The sequence below is a fragment of the Tyto alba genome, unplaced genomic scaffold (assembly GCF_018691265.1).
Source record: "Tyto alba isolate M040663 unplaced genomic scaffold, T.alba_DEE_v4.0 Super-Scaffold_17, whole genome shotgun sequence".
Taxonomy (NCBI): Eukaryota; Metazoa; Chordata; class Aves; order Strigiformes; family Tytonidae; genus Tyto; species Tyto alba.
This window is the reverse complement of record NW_024881279.1, coordinates 10,128,214-10,148,043: the sequence shown is the minus strand read 5'-3', so window position 1 is coordinate 10,148,043 and position 19,830 is coordinate 10,128,214. Positions and strand designations below refer to the sequence as shown.

General features: G+C 41.1%; 2 protein-coding genes across 3 annotated transcripts; both read left to right on the top strand.

Moving 5' to 3' along the window:
- Positions 1-4,666: 4,666 nt before the first annotated feature.
- On the top strand, positions 4,667-7,867 carry MED7 (mediator complex subunit 7). Its single transcript, XM_042790442.1, has 2 exons — positions 4,667-4,747; positions 5,315-7,867. Exon 2 carries the CDS (start codon positions 5,334-5,336, stop codon positions 6,024-6,026), a length of 693 nt encoding a protein of 230 aa, XP_042646376.1. The 5' UTR covers positions 4,667-4,747; positions 5,315-5,333; the 3' UTR covers positions 6,027-7,867.
- A 2,549-nt stretch (positions 7,868-10,416) lies between these two features.
- On the top strand, positions 10,417-18,922 carry LOC104356437 (hepatitis A virus cellular receptor 1 homolog). Of its 2 annotated transcripts, XM_009972246.3 has the most exons (8): positions 10,417-10,689; positions 12,703-13,047; positions 13,663-13,713; positions 15,590-15,669; positions 15,929-15,985; positions 16,749-16,863; positions 17,493-17,532; positions 17,906-18,922. In XM_009972246.3, exons 1-8 carry the CDS (start codon positions 10,641-10,643, stop codon positions 17,997-17,999), a joined length of 831 nt encoding a protein of 276 aa, XP_009970548.2. In that variant the 5' UTR covers positions 10,417-10,640; the 3' UTR covers positions 18,000-18,922. The 2 variants fall into 2 exon arrangements, with proteins under 2 accessions (XP_009970548.2, XP_032862156.1); XM_033006265.2 differs by lacking the exon at positions 13,663-13,713.
- The last annotated feature ends 908 nt before the right edge of the window (positions 18,923-19,830 follow it).

The window sequence follows — 19,830 nt, the reverse complement described above, 5'->3', positions numbered from 1 at the left end:
AAGGCAGCACTGCACTGTAAATTCATTAATTCCCAAGGCCACAGCAGGAGACAGGGAGATAATAATTAACCACAGCAGATGGAGACATAAAGCTTGCTTAAGTCCCCTCTACCCCCAACAGGCTCCTTTTCTCTTCCCCTCCTCCCTGGTATATCCTGCAACAAAGCCTATAACGATCACCAAAGAAGGAAGTTCCTGAGCTCATTACTTAACTAAGCTGTAAAATGTAACACTCAACCTAAACCCAACAAGAGATTGGAACTGAGTTTCATTTTGGGATTATTTTTCAGACAACACGGGGAAAAAAAACACCACACTTTTATTTACTATTTAGAGTGCAACAGCAGTCAAAAATGGAAGAAATATCTTCTAGCACAGAAGAGAGCAGTGTTGTTCTGAGACCATGCATGAAAATGGTTTGTATCTACTGTGCTTGTACAATGCTTGGATTCAAATTCTGCTAAAATAATTTAGCATGCTGCAATGGCACACACTATCCACACTGCTGCTGAATTTACAGAACTTGAATGCCTGATAATGGAATATGCCAATTTGCCTAAAATCAGTTACAAAGAAAAACAAAATAAACATAACTAAAGCAATAAATCAAGATGTTGTGTCTTTGAGGCAGAGAATATCATTGTACAGATTCACTATCTGCTGAAGGGGTGTCCAGGTTCATTCCAACAATTCAGATGCTGTGGGAATTGTGCTGTATGATCAGTGGTAGGCTTGTTCTGCATAGAGTCTTCATTTCAGAAAAGAGCTGAAATGTAGCAGAACACAAATTGTAGAGTGCTATGCATGACATTCACCATTGTTCTTAATTTCTCATTTGGAACCACTGTAAAGAGAACTGTTACAGCTCCCCATAGGCTGGAAAGGTTCATCCATGGGTCTTCTGAGAATCAGCCAGGCTACCAAGAACGAGACTGAAACCCTTTTTTCTTCTTTCATTAGTTGACGTTATATCCCCTCTGTCTTGGCCACTACATACAGACTGGGAAAATGACTCAAGATCACAGAGATCACGTAAAAAACAAGTGCTTGGCCCCCCACTGTCTTCTACCATTCGAAGTCACAGCATTTAAATCCTTGCTGCACAGTTCACTGAGTGCAAGGCACTAGAGAATCACACTCAGCTCCTGTTAAAAGAATGTGAAATCAAAGTCTGGAAAGTCCAATAAAACCAAAAGTGTGTTAGTACCTCCTACTATATGGGTCTTCTTATGCATGTCTGGTGATGGTGCTTTTTATTCTTTGCCTGTCTTTCAGGGTATTATGTAACAAGATGATTTGAGACAAGATAGAGCATGCTGCCACAGAAAAAAGGAGAACCACTCCCCTCACCATTTCCCCGGCCTCCCTTCCTTCTCCCTGTGCACTGTCCTCTCTCAAAAGCTCACCCTGATGCTCACAGGATAGATAGCACAGTGAGCTGACTTAACTCACTAAAAGACCAGAAAACTCAATCCAGAAAAATTACAGTAACGTTTTCTGTGGGGTTTGGAGTAGCATCAGTTTACTTTGCAATCCAGTGCCTGACAGTGATGGTACAAACTAGTGAGAAGAAAGGACTGTGCAGCCAAAAGTGGGGGCTGGAGGAGCAGTGAAGGAAGAAAGGAGGGTGGGACCAAGAAATAAGGGAGGAGGGTGAAGGACTGAGACCTCCCTTTCCAAAGCGGAAAACTTTTAAGTTGCAGCATGGAACTGCACCTTTGCCTGTATTTTAAAACCATGCTCTCAGTTCCATATTTATGTGCCTTGTTAAGATCTGCACCTCTAGCCTGGAGTACTTTCACTTCTTCAAAATTATTATTCATATGTGCTGAAGTAGTACTTAGAGACAACCACCGGGTTAAAAAAAAAAAAATTATAAGCCATCACAGATCCTCCTGGCTGATAGTACATAATTTTCTGCTTCAAACTGTTTAGATTCTCAACTGACAAGATCATCAGCTGATGAAAGAAGCAATGTGGTAAAGTATTTTAATTTTATGAATGAAGAATAAAGGTCTCCTAAATCTCCCTGCTGATCCCAAAGGATGTTGTAGCTTAAAATGGAGAGATTGAATGACTGGTTCATGTCAAACAGCAAGCCTGTGGCATGCGAGACTACCAGAGCCCCAGCTCAATGCCTGCACCCAAAGCACTCCTTCACTCTGTAGAGACCGTAAGTTTTACAGCTATGGTAGTAAAGTGGTGACCGGTGTCAACTTTTTAAACTTCCTCATTCTTTAGGTTGTTTGGTTTTTTAAGTCTTGATTGTCAAAATAATTAAAGCATACAAGCTGAAAACTGAACACAATGTGGGCAAGCCACCTTATCTTGTTATGTTTCTTCTGCATTGTGCTGCCCACTGTGGCTGCTCATTAGGATATTTCTGCACAAAGAATAAGAGCTTTCTGTACCCAGGCTCTTGGGTTTGAGCAAGCCATTCACACTCGTGACATTTCAGTCCATAGGGACCTGTTTCTGAAAAGAATGTTAGATTAATCCACATCTTGGGGCACCACAAAATCCTTAATGTAAGGACCATTCTCTCATTTTTAAAGTAGAAGTAATGGCATCAAGGGCAGAAAATGTGAAGATACTGCTTCAGTTATCAGATGGCATCAGATCTGTCAGTATAGAGACTATTGACAAATACAGATTGTGCCCCAATCATTTTACTGTCAGTTTTCCCTAAATCAAAGTTGTAAGTCATTACTAAATGGCAAGAATACCCTCCTTTGGACAATATCCATAAACTGAGGTCTAGTTACTTAAAAAAAATTTACCCTTGGGCTTCTACTTGAGAACAAAATAGAGGCCATATCCATATATATATATATACACGGATAAATACTAAAACATAATCACACTGATGACATCGATCTGTGTGAATACAGAGAAAAGGACAAACCTTTAATGCAGACTAAGTAATGAGGAGATATGAGATTAAGAATCATAGAATGGTTTGGGTTGGAAGGGACCTTAAAAATTATTCAGTTCCAACCACCCCTGCCATGGTCAGGGACACCTTCCACCAGCCCAGGTTGCTCAAAGCCCCGTCCAACCTGGCCTTGAACCCTTCCAGGGGAGGGGAAGCCACTTCTCTGGGCAACCTGAAAGAATTCTAGTGTCTCACCACCCTCACAGGGAAGAATTTCTTCCTTAGAGCTAACCTGAAACTGATCTCTTTCAGTTTAAAATCGTTACCCCTCACCCTATCGCCACACCCTTGATCAAGAGTCCCTCCCCACCTGTCCTGCACCCCCTTTAAGCACTGGAAGATGCTCTAAGGTCTCCCCGGAGCTTTCTCTTCTCTAGACTGAACACCCCCAACTCTCTCAGAAAGAAACAATGTAATAATTAAAGCAATCAGCAACATAATGGAAAATGTATAAATAGTGTACAGCACTGCCAGAGAACAATGGCACTGAACTTCACAATGTGAGAGACTTCTCAGCAGTTTCACTGAAGTTCCTTCCTATGTGACAGTCACTACATCATCTGAGAACAAATGTCTCAAAGAGGGTCTTTTCCTCCCCAAAATGTACTTTGCTTACAAATGAAAATAGATCAGCATCTTTTGCAGCCAGGGTTGCACTCATTATCAATTGTAGAGTGTTGTTTGGTTTGGAATATTTAAATACATATTCAGATATTCAATAAAATGTGAGGTTATGTTTTTTTTTCAGGTTTCCTAGTCAGATAAACCTAATTATTCTGGAGTTTCTTTGAATGATCTTAGAAATAATTAAGATGATCCAAAGTGTCATTTAATCGAATTTATAATTTTCAGTCTTGAGAAGTGAATCTGTAAATGATACTGCATGTACACACAACGGGTCCCCGTCAGACAAAGGCCATTGCTGCCATCTGCTGAGGAAGAGAGAAAATGGGCCATAAATGGCCAAGTGTCAAAAATCCTTTCCTGTTGGCCACTTCAGGGAGAAATTCCTGCAGAGGTGATGCCAAGCAAGGCCAGCTCACCACGATCCACAGGGCGAAAAACTTAGATCCATAATTTTTATCTCAACTCCTCCTAGAGCAAAACTGAAAGAAAAACAATGGAGCCCAGCGGTTTGTTACAGTCTTTGCGTGGTTATGTTTAGCGCATGGAGCGGAGGGAGCAGCGCAACCGCTTTCCAGGGAAACATCTCCGTGTCGTGACGGGGGCAATGGCCGCGGTTCTGATGTGCAGGAGCACCACACTCCATGGGATCACCACATGCCCTACGATCACTACCTACCCCCTGATCACACACTACATGATCACTGCGTAATTCAGCGATTAATTTAAGAATCGTATTGGCAGATCCCGATCTACAGTGTGCTCCCCCCGAGCAGCCCGTGTCTCCCAGCAGCTCCCAGCGCCCAGCCCCGAACGCGATCTCAGGGCAGCGGGGGAGCCCCCGGCCTGCAAACGCCAGGCCTCTCGCTCCCTCCGCCACAGGGGTCTGGCTTTGCCGCCTCAGCAGCGGCTCCTGGTGAGGGAGCCCCGCACCCTGCTGGGGTTCACAGCAGCGGCCGGGTTCCCCGCCATTACACGCCCCCCACCGCCGCCCCCCGCACCGCCTCTGAGAGGGCCCGCCTCCCCGGCGAGCCCCTGCGGCGAGTGGAGCAAAGCTTCTGACGGATGTTCGGGAGAGCCAATCAGAGCGCGCCACCCCGAGGCCGGCGAGCCCACGGCGGGGAGGGAAGGGGGCAGGCGGCCGGAAGCGGGGCGCTGGCGGTTGCGCTGAGGGGGCTCGGCGGGCAGGTGAGGGCCGGCGCGCGGTTCTCCGCGGGCGCGGAGCGGGGTTCCCTCCTCCTCCGCCGGGCGTGTGGTCAGTCGCCGATAGGGTCTTGCCGTGGCGCGCCCCCGGCTCTTTGCTGTCCAGCAGTGGCCTGACGAACCGGGGCTGGGCCTTCCCAGAGCCTGACGCAGCCTGGTGCGGAGCAGGTCGGCGGCGGCCGCAGCCTCCCCTGAGGGCAGCGCTTGGCCGCCGTTGCCTCTCCCGCGGCGTGGTGTTCGCGGGCCAGGCCTCGACGAGGGAGGGGGTCTCCCCTCCGTTACTGCTGTGTTTACAGGCTGGCCTTTCATGGTTGGAGAAGTGCGTACTGTATGTGCTTCTAGGGAGGTTAATCCTGCTGGAAGTATACCTTAGTGGAAAGCTACCTTAGTGGATTTATTCGAGAGTTTCCTGTATTCTACACAATGAGATAGCTTTTTTTTTTTTTGGCTTATTTTCTCGCAGCCGGCTCTCTTATATTGCATTTCTTTCTATTGATATAATAAGATTGTCACACAAACTGTTTAACATGTATTTCTTGGGACGTTCCCTAGGTATTTTCGTCTGGCTAAAATGGGTGAACCTCAGCAAGTGAGTGCCCTCCCTCCACCTCCAATGCAATACATAAAAGAATATACTGATGAAAATATCCGTAAAGGACTGGCTCCAAAGCCACCTCCACCAGTGAAAGACAGTTATATGATGTTTGGTAATCAATTTCAATGTGATGATCTGATTATTCGACCCTTGGAGAGCCAGGGTATTGAAAGGTTACATCCTATGCAGTTTGATCACAAGAAAGAATTAAGAAAGCTTAATATGTCTATCCTGGTCAACTTTTTGGACCTCTTGGATATCTTGATAAGGAGTCCAGGGAGTATAAAGCGAGAGGAGAAACTGGAAGACTTGAAACTACTTTTTGTCCATGTCCATCATCTTATAAATGAGTATCGCCCTCACCAAGCTAGGGAGACACTGAGAGTCATGATGGAGGTGCAGAAACGTCAGCGTTTGGAAACAGCAGAGCGATTTCAGAAGCACTTGGAGCGAGTTGTAGAGATGATTCAGAACTGCCTGGCTTCCTTGCCTGATGATCTGCCTCATTCAGAGGGAGGACTGCGAGTGAAAGCAGAAACAATGGATACTGAGGATGGCAGCAACTGTATTGGACAGAGTGAGAAGCAGAGAGAGCGTTCTGGTAGCAAGAGAGATCAGGTTTTAGACAAAGATGCAGCTATGTGTAGCATTATTGATGAAATGACATGAAGAAAACGGGTTTTTTTGTTAGCTCACCACAGTGAAAGGCAGAATGGATTCTGAGGGTATATGTTGTATTTTGTTTTGTTGTTGTAAAGTAGGCAAAGCATTTATTGTACACCTGTTGGACATTATGAGTGACTAGGCAGATGGAAATGTTTAATATTTTGCGAGCTGTGTGTTTATTGGTAGAAGCAAAAAAGTACACTTTTTGTTAATTGCATCCTGTGAGGTGGTAGCCACAGATTAAAGTTAGCTTTTTCTGTTGTACTTTCATTTGTCACTTTGTGCTTTTTGGCATATGCTGCTTTTTTTTTTTTTTTTTATTAAAATTGCTTTATAGTGTGGAAGCAAGTAAGGGATCTGACTCAGGAATTGCAGTTGACAGTTCCTCTATTTCAGATAAGTGCTAGCTGTTTACAATTTCAGTGGGTCCTTTCAGGAATGTGTAATTCAATATTAAAAATAAAATTAGTGTGAAATCTGCAAAATCCATTCCTTTCTGGTTCTGTAATAATATAATTACTAAAGAGAATCTAAGAATTCCTTCATTACAGTTGTAATGTGGTGTAGTTTGCCTTAGAGACGCACTGTCAGGAATCTCCACAACTGAATGAATTAAAATTAATTGGATTTTAATTTTCTTAGATGTAAATCATAACCAGTCTTGACCTTACAAAAATGCCAACTTTTTTTTTTTTTTTTTACAGATAGATGATGAGACTAATACATATTTCCTGCATAGTTAATATACATGCATGAAGTGAATCATTTTGCAGCGCAGATGCTTTGTATTTGCATTTTAGGTGGGCTCTGTGCCCAGCTGAGCATTTTTCTCAGGAAGGAGAGTCTGACTGGATAATTAGCCTTTATACTAATCGAGAACTTTATAAGTTTGAAAGCACCTGCAAGTATTCCATCAAGTGGAAGCGATATCAATCATGTTTAAAGAACATTTCAGTTGGACCACCCCACATACCAAGAGGAAAAGAGTGATTTGATAGTGAAGTGGCTTTTTTTACCCTGCCCCTCCTGTCAGGGAAATTCTACTTCCTTCCTTTTGTCATATAACACCAGTATGTATGTTTTTCAAAGTGTGTATAGCAACTAAAAACCAGGTGAACTTCATGGGTGAAGGAACTTGTACAAACACTGTTTTTAAACTCTGATTTAATGGGCTGTGTCTCTTTCATTTGGCAATTCTGTTATTTTCAGAAATGTTACTTAAATGGGCAGGCAAAAATACTTAGCTGCTGGGTGGTGAGGTTTGAGCTCAGTACAGATAAAGCAAAGCAAGTTTATGACTCACTGGAGGACATCATCTGCTATTTTAAGAGCATGTGACATCGTAAGTAACAATAAAGAAGTAGAAACTTTTTTTTTAATGTAGAAATAATTTTACAAAGTTAATGCTTTTGTCCTTTATTCAACTACCACTGTTTCCTTCCTTCTCCCTGGACAAGATATAAATTAGCTTGTAGGTAACTAGAACAGTTGCAAGTGAGCAAAATCAATTTGGTATCTATTTTGCAAATGTTTCATGTGGAAGATGTAAAGGAACATTTAGTGCCTGATGGATAAGAGAGGTTGTGCACTGTGGAACTACAGCTTGTCGTGGGTGTTTTAACTTTGCCATTCCAAAGAAAAGTTATAGATGCTCAATGGTTTTCTGTTGATTTTTGTCTAATTTTTATGCTCTTAATACACAGGCCTGGGTACCATAGTTTCAAAACACTGCACAAGCTGGGTCCTACCAGCAACTAACAACCGCAATGAACTTTTTTGTGAAACCATTGAGGTAGATGGGGATCATGTGATTTAAAAAATATTAAAGCTGCTTTCACTTTCCAGAAAGTTTCATGAATAATTTGTTTATTCTGTGTTATTTTTTTGTATATTTAAGTCAAACCCTTAGAAGGCTGTGGGATACTGCTTCGGCTTTTTACAGCCAAAACACCTTTTCCTCTGTTGTCAGGTCAAAGCAGTGATAGTGTTCCTTTTTTCTGCTACAACTTTGCTTTTGGAAAAACAACAGTCTGTAGCTTCAGTGAAGGCAGTGGGTGGCATATGCCTGTTAGTCTGGGGAAATCAGCATTTTCTAGGGTGGTGTGACTTGACTAGCCAATTTAATTATAAAAGCTGTCTTATCTGGTATTAATGCTCCTGATGATGAGATCTTTCCTTACCTCAGCAAATCCTGATTTTATTTTTGAATGTGATAACATTTGAAGTATTCTACCCTGGAAATGTTAATGTATACAATATGTGTTGGATTATATATGCCTTATGAAACTTGATGAGATAAAGTTAGCACCAGGTGTTAAGCAGCATTTTGTTGGATGCTTCTTTTAATTAAAAAAAAAAAGAAAAGAAAAGAAAAAAGCCCAGCCTTTCTATTACACTATTTGAACAAACACAGGGATAACAGAAGTACAGTTACAGAAAAGTTCTAGAAGTTTCTTGATACAGAGAAGCCAAGTGTGTCACCAGTGGATGAAAAGGGAAAGTTTGTAGCTCTGATCATCTAGGGGAAAAACAAGAAAAGCTAATGATATGGCTTTAAAATAGTGTAATAAAGAGATGTTTCCAACAATGCTTTAAACTTATTTCAATATTTAATGTTCTGGTTTGGTTTTATTTTCATGAAGTATGATCTGACAATATGCTGACTGAAGAAAAAATGTGCAGCTACTTTAAGGGCTGCATGAAAAAGACGATGTTGACACTTTCTACAGAAATGGTACTCATTTATTGCACAAACAAAAACCAGGAACTTTGAAAACAGGCATGTAGAAACTTAGGAATTATATCAAGGCGTTCCATATGGTCTGTGTTTGAGATGAAATCCAAAGCAAGTGGTCTGACTGTTGCCCTGTAGCTTTTGCATTCCCTTACTATGTGACCAGAACGGCTTTCCTGGGGATGCAGACAGCACCCGAACATGGGTGAAGTGAGTAGAATGGGCTCAGGCAGAACTCTGGGATAAATTTCCTTAATTTCTTACCCTATTTATTTATTTTAGAGCTTAGATGTGGCCCAAGCAGAGGAGGAATCCACGCAGGCAGCACATTATTGCAGGTAACTGGCGGAAGGGATGCGCCCTGGTCTGCGGGTGGATGTTTGTTGTACGCTGAACCACCAAGATTTGTTCATCAGCCGGTGCTGTGCACTGCCATGGCACAGCTGTGGTGAATGTGGTCACCTGCTGTCTGCCAGAGCCAGGCTGTCCTGCCTTTCCCATTTGTGCAGAGCAGTTTCAGGGTCCTGCTGTTAATGATCAGAATTGTTCCTGTAGCAGCTATCTGCAGTATCCTGTTTCCCCAGAAACACGAGGAGCAAAGAGGAAGCGTTTTCTTAAGAGTCCTGCTTCTACCCACTGCATGCAAAAGTCCCCCTTTCTCTTTTCATCTATTAGCTCTTTCCTATGGGTATGTTGCTAGTGTTTGTCTCTTGTCTACTTTAATCCCTTGTTTCTCTTCCTTTTTACTTAAAGAAACTAACTTTGGTGACTGCTCTCACATAAGGTAATCAGTGCTAGACAGCTCTGTTGGTTCTGATTCTAGCCTACCATGTTTTTGGAAGCATTTCTGCAGTTTCAAGTTATTGATAAAAAAGTAACTCCTTACAACTCTGATTTTGTCTGTATAAAACAGTGTGAAGTAGATTAGTTACTTCAGCAAAGAAGATTGGTTGGCCCTAGATCAAATACACTTGATCACAGCTGCAGTTCTCATCCAAAAAAATAGAAAAAGACAAGATGTCCTCAAAAAGAGTTTAGGTAATCCAGGGACAGGGAGAGTGGCCAGGGAGCACCATTTCTCAGCAGCTGTATTTCAGCAACATTTTGTCAAAGTGAGCCTTGAGCCTGGGACAACAGGTTTTCCACACTAGTTTTAAAGTGACCTCTGTATTCTGTGTGTGTTACTTTATATTGCAAAAGCCCAGGTGCATACAGAATTTTTAAGGTTCAGATGATGAAAGACTGCAACTCTATGAGGCTACCACAGCTGTGTAACAGTAGGGCAGCTTTCCATGTACTACCAAGTTATAGCCTACAAATGAAATAACATTTGCCTAAAGATGCTCTGAGCTGCCTCTAAGTGTTAGAACCAGAAGCTTATGATTAAATACTTGAGTAATTCTTCCTAGGAATCTGTTATTTTACAAAGTCCTTTCTGTTTGCCACAGTCTGTTACATATCCTCTGTATGCTCTTACCCATATTCTACTATGGCAAAAAAAAGGTGTGGGAAGCAGTGTAGGGCAATGGACTACTGATAGTTGTGTCAGTTTGGTGGAGCTGAGAAGTTCCATCTACTGTAATCAGGCAGATCTGGAAAAAATGAGAAGTAGATTTCTGAAGTACTGCTAAGTATCTCAGCCTTTTGGTCAGACCACAGTCTGGGAGCGTTCAGCAGTGTGCACTGCAGCAGCAGCGCTTGGCTGTGCTGCTAGAGACTAGCAGACTAACCACAGGAAAGTCGATCTGAATTAGACTAAAGGACATTCCCAGCTGTGTCTGAAGATGGCATACTAAGAAGTGAAACCATAAGTTTATGAAGAAGATAGTTTTTCTTGAATGTAGGTGCTCAAAGGGTGAAGAGGAGTGTCACATTCAGCCACCATGTCGTCTTGTTTCTGTATTAACTGGATTCTTCTGGTGCTGTTTACAGGTAACTAAGTGGGCCTAAACAAATAGGTGGAGGTAACATGCATCAATGTTTCTGAGGTTTGCAAAGAGCGAGACTTTTTATTGCAACAGGAAGAGTGGCTACACGGCACAGAAACTGCAGTTCCATGTTATGAATAGAACTTTATCACAGTGGCGCGATAGTATTTTGATGGCCTTATCTCCTTTTTAAAGCAAAATTATACTGAGGTATGATGGATTTAAAGATGCTGCTTCTTGGGCTGTTTGATAGTCTTATTAGTGAATGATCTTTTGGGTTTCTTAGATAACGGTCATCTGAGGTGAGCAGAGAACTTTAAATCATTTTTAAAAAGATGTGAAACAAGGATATTTCACTTCAGCAGGCTTTCTGAAGGTGAATGCTTAGGAAGATAGGGAAAAGTTCAGCTGTGGCTTCTGGTGTTTTTTAGTCAATATGAAATTCTTCTGAGACAAATTGATAATTTCTCCTTTTTTATTCTGAGAAAGCAGTTCCAGGAAAATATCGTTAAAGGCAATAGCACTGAAAACAAAATGTTGCAGAGTGGTACTAGTATAGGCAGACAGACATTAAAGATTTGGTGGTAGAATATGTTCAGTAGAAAGAAAAAGTATATTACAGATATTATTTCCTCTACTTCTTCATAAAGCCTTTTATGATGAGATTCATTTAGAGCTTGCTTTTTTATATTAAGTAAAATACATTATTTTCAGGTAATAGTTTCTAGTATGCTATTGTAGCAAAGTCTCTGAGTGTAGACTTATTTTTAACTATAATAGGCTAGGTTAGGAAAATGACTGAGCTGAGCTGGGGAAAAAAGCTTTTTCACAAGGGACAATTGCAATCAAGTCATACAGTGTTTAGGATCCACTGGTGCATGCTGTCAGACCTACCTCGGGGAACTCCCATCCTAATTATAGACCGGGCTAGACTTTTAATAGAGATAATTTGTTGCCTGTACTTGCTGCAGATAATTCTATCCCTGAAATGTTAATACGGATAGATCGAAATATTTACACATGTGATCCCACGTTACTGAATTTGGTAAGAAATATGTAGTTGTAAGTATATGACAAACAGTTTTCTGTGAAGTACAAGCAGACAGAATGTGCACCTCAGGAGCCCCACTGTGTAACCTGTTAGAAGAAGATGGTCATAGGATGGCTATGACTGCATCCCCAGGGCTCAAATGATTTTGGCTGGCACTTAATACAGCTTTTATTAAAACCCTCCTAAAGAAAATATTGACTGGAGTAGTCTAAATACAGCAAAATAAACTATCTCACTGTGATAAATGGGCTACTGGCTGCTAGGTCTCAGTGTTTTGACTTGAATAGCATGACACAGCCTTCTGGAAACATGAAAAATTACTTTTAATGGGAACCAAACGATTTAGAAACTGTGTAAGAATGAGGTAAGAAAATCAGGTTGCGAAAAAAGAGGGTATAAAATTTCTCAGAAAAAACTCTGAAAAAATCTCTTCTGATAGAAATAAGCAAAACCTATCATTAGACAAGAAAAAAAGAAATGTGTTCAGCAGTGATCATTCAGATGAAACCTGTCGTTTATGGCTTTTCATTGAAAGGGAGAAAGAGTTTCCCACAGTGGTTTTAATGAAAATCAGTGTCTCACTGTTCCCCCATGTGTGGTTTAGATTAAATCTGAACTAAAGAAAAACATAAAGAGCTAACAGACTGGACATGGCTAAAGAGAAGCCACGGAGTTGTGCAGATCCAAACTTTGTTTTCTTTTCACCCCTCTGCCTACCTGAAGAGGCTGCAGAAAGTGTGTTTCTTGTTTCTCTGGCTAGAGACACTTTCTGAACAAGTTACTGACCTGACCATTATCCTTCACTGCGTCAGTCCTGCCGGAATTCATGTCTATTTGTGGAAAAACTGATTCAGCAATGCCTGGTGATGTTTGCAAGGTGGGAGGTATTGGGTCATGCAAAGTGTGCGAGAAGCTTCCACTTGTGTGCACTGTGCTCAACAACCACTTTTGTCTTTTTGTCCACAGGGCCCACGGTATTGGCATCACTTGTGAAAGGAAAGGTTGGTCAGGATATTACTGTGCCATGCTTTTACAATGTTAAGGGGACACAAGACATCACATCAATGTGCTGGGGTCGTGACCACTGCCCTGTTTCAAAATGTTATCGGACCATTATCTGGACAGATGGATGGAAGGTGACAGAGCAGTACAACAGCAGGTATATGTTGAAAGGGGACCTGCAAAGCGGCGACGTGTCCCTCACGATCGTGAGCGCCGAGGAGGCGGACAGTGGGATATACTGCTGCCGCGTGGAGATCTCAGGGTGGTTCAATGATCAGACAAGTAATCACAAGGTTGTGATAGAGAGAGGTGAGTGTGGGGGTCCTCTCTTGTGTCAGTACTATTGTGGTAAATCTGCTGTTGAGTTTAGATTTCAAAGCTTATGGTGGAAATTATTTCTGTAATCATCCACAGGACTGGTCTTTAGGACTTTGCAGATCTGCTGTTAGTGCTGCTTAAATTAAGCTGTCTTTGGTATTATTGTGATCCCAGCACTGCCACTGTAATTAAAAAAAGGATATGGTGCTTTGTTTCATGGTGCATGGCACTACTGAGCTTTCTTAGATGCACTATTTGAAGAATTTAGGAGAAAGTGCAGCATAGGGTACTTCATTCATCTGAAGCGCTATACTTATACCCTTTTAATAGAAAATAGTGTTTCATTTTCCTTACTTGATTCCAGAGTAAAGCACAGGAACACAAAATTAGAGTGGACAATTTTTTTTTATCAACTCTTCTTTTTGATTTTTAGTTTTTCTCTTGTTTGTAAAAAGCATAGTAATATATGGATCAAGTGGATGACAGATGTGTAGCTCGTGCTAGCAAATTTTTATTATAGAAACACTTTCTCTTTTTTCACTATAGAAATGCACACTGAGGTTAATTATAATGTATGTTGGTTTTGTTTTATTTTTTTAACATCAGCTAGGATCTCTACTGCAAGTCCTCACACTTACATCTCTGAACAGACCACAGGTAACTTTTATCTAAGTATTAATCTCAGTAGCATGAGCTATATTGCAAATGGGAATTTTAGGAAGGAAACAAAATGATAGATGATAGAAATGTCTTGACTAAAATTTTCTAAACATTACCATAGAGCCAGAGATCACAACTTGGATTTAAATTCCACTGGACAGTATATAGACAGTTTAACAGAAAGAACATGTATATGTGTGTGGCAACAATGTGGAGGTTTGCTTCCAGCTCTTACACTTAAGTAGGTGTTTTATTGGTGCTGCAAGAATTTTTTTTTTTCTTGTGGCTGTTGTTTTGGTATGTTGTTTTATTTGTGGTATAAAATCTCACCTTGTCTTCTGGAAATAAATTCCATGAACAGCAAAACACAAATTTTTAGGAGTTGGGTGTACCCACTATTTAATCAATTTATTTGTTGCTCTATAACATAGAGCTGTTTTATTGGGCTAGCTCAAAAGTGCATCTAATTCAGGATCCTATCTCATTAGTAGTCAACAACAGATGATTAAGGAGGATTGTAGAAACAGGGTAGTAATTTTGTGATACAGCACGAAAGTATTCTTCTACCCTGTATAATGTATGTCTCGGAAGCTGCCCACATCCTCTGGAGCCCATGCATATTTAATAATGTAAGGCCCCTCATTATAGTGGAAGAGACAGTGAACAACTACTCCTCACGGTTTCTCCATTCTACTCACAAGTTCATAGACTTCTATTGTATACTCACTCAGCTGCATCTTTTTCAGTCTGAAAAAGACAACTTTAATTTCCAGTACACAAGAGAGAGCTCATAGTGTAACAATAGCTTATTCTCTGGATTTTGAAAGAAAAATCAAGGATGCCGTTTGTATTTCTCCCTCCATCTCGGATATTTCCAGCTAAGCAACTCTAAAATGTTACAACAGTTGCATTTCCTTTTTTCGGAAGAAGAAGTGAAAACTTTCTCAGACTGTTTCTGTTCTAGTTGCAAATAACATGTCTTCCAATCTTAGAACTCACGGGTTTTCTTAACCCTGTGATATCTTCCTTAGCTGCTGGTGGAACAATTTTTTATGTTTTCAGAATATAAGTTAATATGTGCATATTCACACAGAGGGAGACGGGAAAAGGCAGGTGGCCATGTGCCTCTGGCGTAGGAATACTTCAGTATCTTCAATGGAAGAGAACAGTGAAGCAGCTGATTCTGTCCTCTTCAGTATAAAGCTTCTGGAATAAGGGTAACAATTTAAAACATCAAAGGAGCCAGCTGGGGTTGTCATAGCATGAACAGGAGATTTTTTTTTCAGCAGGGTTGTATATCATCTGACAACACATGGAGAAACTGAGACTGATATGGAAGACAAAAGTTTGTAGCTCTGAATTTTAAATACTGCAAACAGCTTTGCTCTAGGAAATTACCTCAAAATACGCTGCAGGTCCTTATGCAGACATACCACACTTTGGTCAGTCTGTTTATTGTCTAGCTGTTCAGGACTTTACAAGTATCCCTTGCTTTCTCTAACTCTGTACCAATTGCTCTTTCAAGGCCCCGAGCTAACTTTAATCAGTTTTCATCAGATAACCTAAGTTTGCTTTAGGCATCCACTGCCTCTTCTTGGCTCCAACAACAGATGCCTAACTTGGTAACTCCTTCCTTCTAGGTTGTGTTGAGATAACAGCAGGAGATAAGTGTTTTCTGAAAAGGGCAGCAGAGGCTCCAATATTGAGAGTTTAGTGCTGCCCTCTGAAGGCACCATCCTCTTTATGATATGCAGAGCCAGGACTCCTGATAGATACTTAAGTTCAGTGGTCCTGAGTCAGCAGTTCAAATTCTTCTCTGTCAAGGCAGAATGGTACTCTGTGCAAGTGATGTGTTTCTCTTGCTTTTGCTCAGCTCATGGGAGCACCAGTGAATCATCCTTTACTGTCACAAGAACATGGCCATTGATCTCTGCTTCGGAAGCTCCTCAGACTGTAAGCATCTCTGTTGTGTTATAGCATACCTAGACAAAGTGGATAGACATGAGAGGCTATTGGGTCATCCCTACAGTTCACTTGTACTGCTTTAGTTTGATTGCAAAAGAATATTTTTTTTTCAGTCTGCACATTTAGTGTTTATGAAAAAATTCTTATGTGCTCATTATTAAAGAGGGGGAAAAAATTATCTCCTTTGCATGCACAAAGTACTTATTAATGCAGGAAGAGCTTTAGCAACATCTATATTGCTTTTCAGGCCTATGGTCCCTGTTCAAGCACCTCAGGCTGCTCGGATGTAACCACAAACCTACAGGTATGGCAGGATAGGGGGAAGAGTTGAAATTGGACCATCTGGCAGCACATGGTTGCCCTGCACTCCCTGTGCGATGAGGTTCAAACAGGCAGCTCCGTGTCTGTCCTGCTGAGTCCTCCAGCACATATTGCAGGCTGACAGGCAGTAATATCACTAAAATTTTATCAGGAAGTACAAGCCAGACAAGCCAGCCTTTGGGAAGGCCTGCTGTGACATTCTACAAGGCGGTATGTGCTGTGGGCATTTGTACTGCTGCATGTGCAAAATGTCAGTCAGGGTCAATACTGCACTACAGCATCTTTCCAGGCCTGAGTTCCTGATGAGAGATTAGATATCTAACATCTGGCTTCAAAAAGAATTTTTGCCTAAATAAAGACCAGTGCAAGGAGAAGACATATTTACTTGTTGGTATAAAGCCTTGAATAACTACTGAATAAACTGACAAAAAGGTGGGAGGGCATGACATAAGGTGATATTGTAATCCTAAAAAATAAAATATTCACCAAATAGTATTAAACCTGAACAACTGCATTTGTTGTAACTTTGGGTCCTTTGACAATCTCAAAAAATAATGTGTTTAACACCTTGGTTCATGCTACTTTTGCACTGATTCTGCTTGAATCTAGTCCTGTATCTCAAACTAGGCTCTTGCCCTCAAGTGTACTCTTACTTCAGGGTTGCAAAACACACAAATGGCCTGTGGGTACTGTATGGGCTTCTTGCTCTCAGTGACACTAATGCTTATCTGTTTCGTGTTTCACAGAACGTGTCTGTATCACTTTCTGGTCAACAATATTCAGAAAATGGGCTGTACATTGGGATTGGTTTATGTGCAGTACTTCTTGCCATCCTTATTTTGGCTCTGTTCCTCACTAGACGTAAGTACTTTTCACAGGTGGATATTCGAGGATTGGTCAAATATGTCTGATCACAGCTGTGGCAGATGCCCCATGTCTTCTGCTTTAGGGAGGTGAGCTAAGGTCTCTGGATGGCCTCACTCTGTGCCCTGTGCTGTGGTTGCTTGCTCAGCTCTGCCTCTCAGCCTCTGGGGCACAGGACGGCAAGGTGCAAATGTGGGCTCATCGTTTTATGTCTCAGACTCCTCCACAACCAGTTGGCCCAGGGTCTAGTGAGGAAATGTGTGATACAAACCCCCCTCTTCTGCCCCACTCTTTTACTCCTACCTGTTCCTCAGCTGCCATGTTGTCCCAGTCCTTCCCAATGATAATGGGAGGGGCACTGGCTTCATAGAACTATATCAAATATTCTTCTGTGTGCCAGATGTTCTGCATAGAGGCTTTTGGTCAGACCAAGCCATATGAATTGGATCTCAGGGAAATAATGGGGATTTCCTATACTGAAAACATTTGGTTAAAGTTCCCTTATTTAGCTTCTCACACTTGAAATTTTTTTTTTTTTGAACATGCTACTTGCTTCTGATGGTTTAAGGAAAATTATGTTTTCTTTCTTTCTTTCTTTCTTCACTTTCATTCTGGATGGTCCTTAGAATATTTATACAATACAAAGAAGACGCGTGACTTTACAAAGTAAGTATTCTGTTACTGCCTTAGCTAATAGGACAAACTAGGTTGCTGACCACTCCACTACGTACTTTTACTTTCTTTTTTAATCTCGAGTTAATAGGAAACATTGCAAAATGAGATTAATAAATCCTGCTGCTTATGATTAGTTAGTAAGTAAAAATTAGTATAATGATCAATTCACTGCATTAGGGAGCATGCAAGCTTAAGTGTGGGATGTCTCATCAATGGAAAAATGATTCATTATCAGTCATGTTTAAATAAGTGGTTTTGCATATTTTGCATTTTTCTAGTGTGTCAGTTGATTTAGCCAGTTGTTTTTCTATGTTTCTATTGTCTGTTTTTTGTTTAACATCATGTTTTTTACACTTTTGTGCAGCTTTATTGCATTTTGGAGGCCACAAGGTGCAGGGAACCATAGTGCCCTGGAAGATGAGATCCATGCAGAGGAAAACATATATATAATACACTAAGGACTATATGCATGCTTGCCTTTGTCATCGCTGGGACATTAAATAGTTTGCAGAATGTTAGCTGTTCCCTTTCCTCAGCAGCTAAATGTGACTGGACTACTGAAGCATTATTCACATCATTCTAATGAGACAAATAAAAGCTACACTTTTAATTAAAATTTTTATCAGCCTGTTCCAGAAACAGAAACTCTACTGGCTTGAATGGAAATTTCCAGAATCCACTTATCAAACCCTAAAGAAAGTTACCATTATGTTTATTATCTGCTTCAAATTCTCTCTTCCTTTTTGGGGAAAAGGAGTAGCCATTCTGGCATTTCTTCACCACAAAAGGAAAAGCACCCATATTCTAAAAGAGTTTGGCTTTACCGTGTACCGTATCTGCCAGCCACAAAAGAGTCCATGTCATCAGAGAGCAGAAACAATCTCATAGCTGCCCTGACAAAGATGACACATGGAAAAACTTAGTAGTATTAGTATTTCAGTATACATTTAGTTGAATTTTCATTAGATGGGTATACCCAGTCCTAATAACAGCTCAGTAATGCAATGTACATGCTCAACCCATCATGAGATGTCCTTGGAGCCTACAGAATCAATGTGCAGAATATTCACAGCTTGTTTTCAGAGAACCATGACTAAGTGCATTTTCCTGTGCAAAATATATCACCTATTGTCTTTGTGGCTTTCTCCTCAGGCACGCCTATGCCCTGAAAAGTCCTCAGGGTGGAAAGTCTCACTTTCAGGCCTCTAAAACAACTGAACAAAAAATAACTACTTAAAATAACTACTTTGTAAAGTTAATTAAATTCTCGCTTTTCTTACCTCGTGGAAAAGTCATGGACATTGCACAAAATATTGGCTGAAAGTTTGCTCTGCCTTTACACCCCTCTAGATACTAAAGAAATCTAATGTCTTACGCTGAATTTGTTTGATGGTTTTTAGCTGATAAATGGGAAATATCTGTGGCCTAGTGCCTTTCTTACATTGCTCCTTAGTTAGAGTTGGCTCTCAGCTTTTATTCTCTGCAACGCTAAACTTTGGTTTACTTAAATAAATTGAGGCAGCCCCATGAAGATGAATCAACACTTTCTGCATTGTTGAGTAATAGATATATTGTGGTTTGAACATGGCTGGCAGCCGAACACCACGCAGCTGCTCACTCACCCTCTTCTACCCCGGGGAGTGGGAGAGAGAGTTGCAAGGGTAAAGGTAAGGAGACTCGTAGGTTGAGAAAAAAAAATAAAAACAATTTAATAATTGAAATAAAATTAAAATTATAGTAATAATAATAGAAAATACAGATGAGTAATGCACGATGCTATTGCTCACCACCTGCCGACTGCTGCCCAGCCTGTTCCCGGCTAGTGATCCTAGAGAAGAGAGAATCCTGAAACCCCAGTCCTGGAAGCAAGAGCGAGCTTCCTGATCAACCCTCATCTATATACTGAGCATGATGTTGTATGACACAGAATATTGCATTGGCCCATTTGGGGCCAGTGCTCTGGCTGTGCTCACTCCTAGCTTCTTGTGCACCTGCGCATGAGCAGGACATGGGAAGTTGGAAAGTCCTTGATTTCTTAGCAACTACTAAAACCATCAGTGCATTATCAGCATTTTTCTCATACCAAATCCCATATTGCATCCAAACCACAGCACTATTCTAGCTACTAAGAAGGGAAAAAAAAAAATTAGCTCTATCCCAGCTGAAACCAGGACAAGACACAACACACCCAAATCAGCTTTAAGTGGAAGAATATTTTTCCCCAATCATTTTTAAGAACACATTTTTAAACAGAGTCTGGGGACTTCCTGAGAGAGCAGAAATGTAGTG